The sequence below is a fragment of the Nanorana parkeri genome, unplaced genomic scaffold, assembly GCF_000935625.1.
Source record: "Nanorana parkeri isolate BGI_ZX_2015 unplaced genomic scaffold, ASM93562v1 scaffold1388, whole genome shotgun sequence".
Lineage (NCBI taxonomy): Eukaryota > Metazoa > Chordata > Amphibia > Anura > Dicroglossidae > Nanorana > Nanorana parkeri.
The window spans coordinates 280,496-287,676 of NW_017307656.1; the positions used below are offsets into that span (position 1 = coordinate 280,496).

At 50.4% G+C, this 7,181-nt stretch overlaps 1 protein-coding gene across 3 annotated transcripts in view; it reads right to left on the reverse strand.

Moving 5' to 3' along the window:
• The window catches only part of ARHGAP32 (Rho GTPase activating protein 32), a 54,265-nt gene that overhangs the window by 46,515 nt on the left and 569 nt on the right, over positions 1 to 7,181 (reverse strand). For 2 of the 3 annotated variants that reach the window (XM_018569750.1, XM_018569749.1), the window contains exons 2-3: positions 6,649 to 6,730; positions 669 to 719 (exon numbers count right to left, since the gene is read on the reverse strand). In XM_018569750.1, the coding sequence (XP_018425252.1) occupies positions 669 to 719; positions 6,649 to 6,730 (133 nt within the window). The remainder of the gene's footprint in view (positions 1 to 668; positions 720 to 6,648; positions 6,731 to 7,181) is intronic. The other variant, XM_018569751.1, reaches the window with a different exon arrangement.

A 7,181-nucleotide genomic window follows, 5' to 3' on the forward strand; every position in this document is an offset into this window, starting at 1 on the left:
GGGGGGGGGCACAGATGATGTCACTCTGTATACAGCCTGGGTGTAAGATTGGGGTTATTGTTAGTTTATAGACTTTGGTGGAGAGGACAAATTCTCTTTAACATGCAGTGTAACCAATAAAACTCACCACACATGTACAATCTCCTATAAATCTATCAACAACTATGTAATCCAATGCCCCGCCTGATTGGATACATATTATTGGATATTTCATATAGACTCATAATACCAAGTTTGGGTAAATCTAAAGTTAAGTGTTTGAATACTGTCTGGTCCAATTGTAACGTGTGTGTTGAGTTTTATACTGTAGACCAGGGGTGGCCAAACTCCGGCCCTCCAGCTGGGCTGAAACTACAAATCCCATGATGCATCTCGCTCTGAGAGTCAGGTCTGTGGCTGTGAGAATCTTGCAATGCCTCTTGGGATTTGGAGTTCCACCCCAGCTGGAGGGCCGGAGTTTGGCCACCCCTGCTGGAGACTATGAATCCTGCATACACCTATGGCACCAGGTTCATACTGTCACCCTTCCTGTACATTGTATCTATCTGTATCCTACCAATGTGTCCCTTTCATGTGTGACAGACCTTACCCCACAGACTGGTGCACATGCATTAGAAAGAGATGAAGAGAGAGAGAAGGAGAGAGAGAGAGAAGACATGGAACCGTACAGGGGGGGAAGTAGCTCCAGGATGCCGGCCTCATTCCATGCGCAGGGGAGACTGGAGGGAACAGATCACAACAAAGGATTAAAAAGCAAAACAAGCAAAGCAGAACTTTCATCTTTCCTATAGCGGCGGCTGTCAGAGGCCGACACTTACATTATCGGTCAGTGTTACCGTACACATCTAGAGCCAATATACCGGTGACTAGACCACAAGTGACACTCATGCGGAGAGCAATGATACACGGGGCACAGTTGGTGGAGATAAGCCAAACACACACACAGCTCATGGAGGGACCAACATGACATAAACGGCTGTAACACAATCTGCTCCATGGCCTCTGTTAGTAGGACACACAAAGACAATCCGAGGTATCTTGTGAATAACAAAGACGAGTTCAGTGACTGATAAGCAGGCAGCAGTTAGCAGAAGCTACAGGTCCCCATACAGGACAAACCTACCCCCCCTCCCCCTCCCCGCCATGCTTCTCTTAGAAGAGTTAAATTGGCAAAACAAAAGAAACAATGACGAGGCTCCTAAAATCTGATTCAATATACAATCTCCCGGTGCTGCCAAATGTTTTACCGTACACCATACTCGCCAGCATGTGTCTAATAATGGGGAAAGACTCCAATATCCAAGTATTGAAGCTCCGAGAACTCAGAATAGAACCTTCCTCAGGCCCATGACGACCACAAAAACATCTGATTCCTTGTCTGTCACCTTCCTCACTGCCCCAGGATCTACGTAAAACAGCAGACCGCCCAACGCTGGCCACATGTTGTATCTGATTGGTACCAACCGATCAGATCTTTCATTGAGGGGGATATTCACAAAGCTGCCGGATTCAACCAAGCGAATAACCGAGCCGAAGTGAAGTGAGCCGAACGCTGTTCCTCTATTCACTTCTGACTTGTACGGCTAAAATGAGCCTCAGGCCCGGTCCAAAGAAGCTCCTGTACTTCTTTGGGCGTAGGGCGTTTTGTAGCGCGTTCCTACGCTCTGCAAAACGCTCAAACACCGAAATCCCATTATCTCCTATGGGCATGGGTCACACCTGGGCGTATTACAGGCCGTATGAACGCGCTACAAAACGCCCTACGCCCTAAGAAGTACAGGAGCTTCTTTGGGGCGTATTTGCCGCGCGTATCCATTGGGATACAGCCAGGAAACCCTCGGAAACGCGCGCTTGTCGCGTGTTTTTTTTACCTCGAATCGCTGTAAAAACGCACGGCAGGAAACGCGCGACAAACGCGCATATTCGATACGCCTAGGTGTGAACCCAGCCTTACAGTGTCTGCGCCGAAGTGCAGAAGGGGTTTGACTCAGCCGATCCAACATGTGGCCCCGGAAGCTCACTCACTGCCGTTCTATTCTCATATATTCTCATAGGGGCCGAACGGCAGTGAGTGATAGCCGAATGTCGCCAAGCGGCATTTAGCTCGGCTATTCTGCTCGCTACCTCCGAGGTAGCGAGCAGAATAGAAAAAATTTTAATAAATGAAGAAAAAAGTTTAGAAAGTATTTAACATTTTTTTTTTTTAATACGAAAATGTTAAAAAAGTTGAGAAAATACTAAAAATATTTTAAAGAAAAAGGCAAAAAAATAATTAAAAAAAACAAAAAACGACGCAGGCGACTAACTCCCGTCGCATAATGTCAAATCTGACTGATGGCGGCAAAATATAAACAAGTGGTGACATCACCGCTAGCTCCGCCCAACTTTTTCCTATTGGCGGGCCAAAGACAAACGGCAATAAATAGCAAGTGGGCGGAGCCAGCCATGATGTCACGGACAGCTCCGCCCAGTTGTCATTGTTTCATGACAGATCAGCGTCCCCAAGTCATTTGGGAATGCTGATCTGTCATTACAACTGGGCGGAGCGAGCCGTGAGATCACAGCATGCTCCGCCCAGCTGTCATTTGCGTGGAGGTCGGTCGGCTTCGGCTGACCTTTCTCCGCGCTTCACCTGTCACTACGGCTCAGCCGAGAAGAAGCATACGGGTTCGGCTCGGGTGCTGCACAGGTTATTGTGAATAGCCCGTAGATCAGACCTTCGGTTCCACTGAACATAAGGGCCCCGGTGGCCGAAGCCCATAATAACCCTTTAAGTCTTCTATCACCTGACAATGTGCAGAGCGCATCATGTGACCTTCCGATAAGAGAACCCTGCGCTCCTGCATCATCTCTATCCATCTCCGCATTACCAATACAGGAGGACGGAAAAGAGGAAGAATTCAGACATGCCAGTTGGATCAGAGGAACTCCATGTTGAGGATCTGTATCTGCTGGTGTATGGGCCTCATTGTTCCTGAAAACTCCTGAATGGGAAGATGAAGGTGTTGGCGGGAGGAGCCAAATGCATCCCAGGTGTCATTTCCTGCAGGAGACTATAGAGGAAAACATGACATCTGATGTGGCAGCGCAGTGTTCTTCCCCTTCTGCTTTATATATTCTGTTTATAAATGATCCCTACATTGGACTGAACCAACCATGTGACTTGCGGATGTGACCGTGTGCTATATGATACAAGCTCTGTAGGATTCTCTTTGCAGGAATATCGGGGAACTTGGAGCTTCGTCAGGTATTCGGGAGAAATAAACCATTTTTTGTAATTCTATTTATAAATGGAGAGAGTGGACGAGTGCTGGAGGCTCTCGTTGCCATTCCCTCCTGGTCAGCTGGTTTACCATTTCATTCTGACCCCAACAAACTAGACCGGAGAAGGTTATTCATCCACCATCTCCACGGACGTGCACTGCCTGCCAGACATCAGCCTGGACTAGAAAACGTTGCCCGTCCACTGTCTCCACAGAACTGCACTGCCAATCAACCATAAGCCCGGACTAGAGAATATCCATTCACCATCTCCTTCACCGGCCTGCACTGCCTACCCTCCACCAGCCTGAACTAGAGACCATTGCCTATCCACCATCTGCGCCTATCCACCATCTGCACTGCCTACCCTCCACCAGCCTGAACTAGAGACCATTGCCTATCCACCATCTGCGCCTATCCACCATCTGCACTGCCTACCCTCCACCAGCCTGAACTAGAGACCATTGCCTATCCACCATCTGCGCCTATCCACCATCTGCACTGCCTACCCTCCACCAGCCTGAACTAGAGACCATTGCCTATCCACCATCTGCGCCTATCCACCATCTGCACTGCCTACCCTCCACCAGCCTGAACTAGAGACCATTGCCTATCCACCATCTGCGCCTATCCACCATCTGCACTGCCTACCCTCCACCAGCCTGAACTAGAGACCATTGCCTATCCACCATCTGCGCCTATCCACCATCTGCACTGCCTACCCTCCACCAGCCTGAACTAGAGACCATTGCCTATCCACCATCTGCGCCTATCCACCATCTGCACTGCCTACCCTCCACCAGCCTGAACTAGAGACCATTGCCTATCCACCATCTGCGCCTATCCACCATCTGCACTGCCTACCCTCCACCAGCCTGAACTAGAGACCATTGCCTATCCACCATCTGCGCCTATCCACCATCTGCACTGCCTACCCTCCACCAGCCTGAACTAGAGACCATTGCCTATCCACCATCTGCGCCTATCCACCATCTGCACTGCCTACCCTCCACCAGCCTGAACTAGAGACCATTGCCTATCCACCATCTGCGCCTATCCACCATCTGCACTGCCTACCCTCCACCAGCCTGAACTAGAGACCATTGCCTATCCACCATCTGCGCCTATCCACCATCTGCACTGCCTACCCTCCACCAGCCTGAACTAGAGACCATTGCCTATCCACCATCTGCGCCTATCCACCATCTGCACTGCCTACCCTCCACCAGCCTGAACTAGAGACCATTGCCTATCCACCATCTGCGCCTATCCACCATCTGCACTGCCTACCCTCCACCAGCCTGAACTAGAGACCATTGCCTATCCACCATCTGCGCCTATCCACCATCTGCACTGCCTACCCTCCACCAGCCTGAACTAGAGACCATTGCCTATCCACCATCTGCGCCTATCCACCATCTGCACTGCCTACCCTCCACCAGCCTGAACTAGAGACCATTGCCTATCCACCATCTGCGCCTATCCACCATCTGCACTGCCTACCCTCCACCAGCCTGAACTAGAGACCATTGCCTATCCACCATCTGCGCCTATCCACCATCTGCACTGCCTACCCTCCACCAGCCTGAACTAGAGACCATTGCCTATCCACCATCTGCGCCTATCCACCATCTGCACTGCCTACCCTCCACCAGCCTGAACTAGAGACCATTGCCTATCCACCATCTGCGCCTATCCACCATCTGCACTGCCTACCCTCCACCAGCCTGAACTAGAGACCATTGCCTATCCACCATCTGCGCCTATCCACCATCTGCACTGCCTACCCTCCACCAGCCTGAACTAGAGACCATTGCCTATCCACCATCTGCGCCTATCCACCATCTGCACTGCCTACCCTCCACCAGCCTGAACTAGAGACCATTGCCTATCCACCATCTGCGCCTATCCACCATCTGCACTGCCTACCCTCCACCAGCCTGAACTAGAGACCATTGCCTATCCACCATCTGCGCCTATCCACCATCTGCACTGCCTACCCTCCACCAGCCTGAACTAGAGACCATTGCCTATCCACCATCTGCGCCTATCCACCATCTGCACTGCCTACCCTCCACCAGCCTGAACTAGAGACCATTGCCTATCCACCATCTGCGCCTATCCACCATCTGCACTGCCTACCCTCCACCAGCCTGAACTAGAGACCATTGCCTATCCACCATCTGCACTACCTACCAACCATCAACCTGAACTAGAGACCATTGCCCATACACCATCTGCACTACTTACCAACCTTCAGCCTGAACTAGAGACCATTGCCCATCCACCATCTGCACTGCCTACCAACCATCAACCTGAACTAGAGACCATTGCCCATCCACCATCTGCACTGCCTACCAACCATCAACCTGAACTAGAGAATGTTACCCATCCACCATCTGCACTACTTACCAACCATCAACCTGAACTAGAGACCATTGCCCATACACCATCTGCACTGCCTACCAACCATCAGCCAAGACTAGAGAACGCAACCCATCCACTATCTGCACAGACCTATATGAACTACCATCAGCCTAGACTAGAGAACATTACCCATACATGTCTTTATGTGAGCTTCACTGCCTACCAACCATCAACCCGAATTAGAAAAAAACATTACACCTTCACCAGCTCCATGAACCTGCCCTGTCTACCAACCATCAGCGTAGACTAGAGAATGTTACCCATCTACCCAGGCCTGCCCTGCCTACCAACCATTAGTCTGGACTAGAGAATGTTACCCATCCACCATGTCCACAGAACTGCCTACCAACCTTTAGCCTGGACTATAGAATATTATCCATCCATCGTCTCCACAGAACTGCACTGCCTACCCTCCATCAACCTGGACTAGAGACCATTACCCATCCACCATCTTCTCAGACCTGCACTGCCTTCCATCCATGAGTCTGGACTAGAAAACATTACCCATCCACCGTCTCCATGGACCTGCACCGGCTACCCTCCATAAGCCAGGATTAAAGACCATTACCCATCCACCATCTTCTCAGACCTGCACTGCCTTCCATCCATGAGTCTGGACTAGAAAACATTACCCATCCACCGTCTCCATGGACCTGCACCGCCTACCAACTATCAGCCTGATACTCATTCCAGATCCAATGTTAGTGGAATTTTAGGTAACCGCCCACATCACGTGTACGATGGGAGAACTTTCTACAGACACGGGGTTAGCAGAACACAATGGACAGTACAGGATAAGAGGAATGTACAATGATGACTTAGCATTGTACAGGACCACATACAACACGCCCTCTCTTCTATATACATCAGTATATAACGTTAGCATGATGGAACCGGACACGGTAACGTAGACACGTAGATGCGACATGGGCCACACGTGACACACAGAAACGCACTCACCTGGTTTGGGAACCGAGTTGGTCATTGACTGGGGAACTTTATCATTAATCAATTCCACACATTCGCTGGGAAAAAAGCCGACCTGTGGAAGACATCAACACATCATGTATGACGCAGACTGTCCTCCGTGTAAGGGGCGGAGCTGAACTATCATCCTGTGTCAGTGCGTGTTCTGATCATCTTTCCTGTAGATTGATCTAATATTGATATATTCTGCAGTGCTTTCCAGAGGGTGTAACACCGTTCATGTCAGTGTCTGTCCCAGGAGAGCTTACACTCTAACACCCCTAGCTACAATCACTGTTTAAAGGAGAACTCCGAGGTCAGGGCTTTCCCCCATAGTTCTCCTCCGGGTAACGGGAGGACACAAACTAGCGTCCTCCCATCACCCTAGGCTCAGTATATAGGGAGCTGCAGCTCGCGGTATACTGAGACGCCGCAGCTGAAGCCGATCCCGCCAATTATGTCTGGATCCGCCCAGCTGCGTGAGTGACAGCTGGCTCCGCCTATCTAGAGGCAGAGCCAGCTGTACC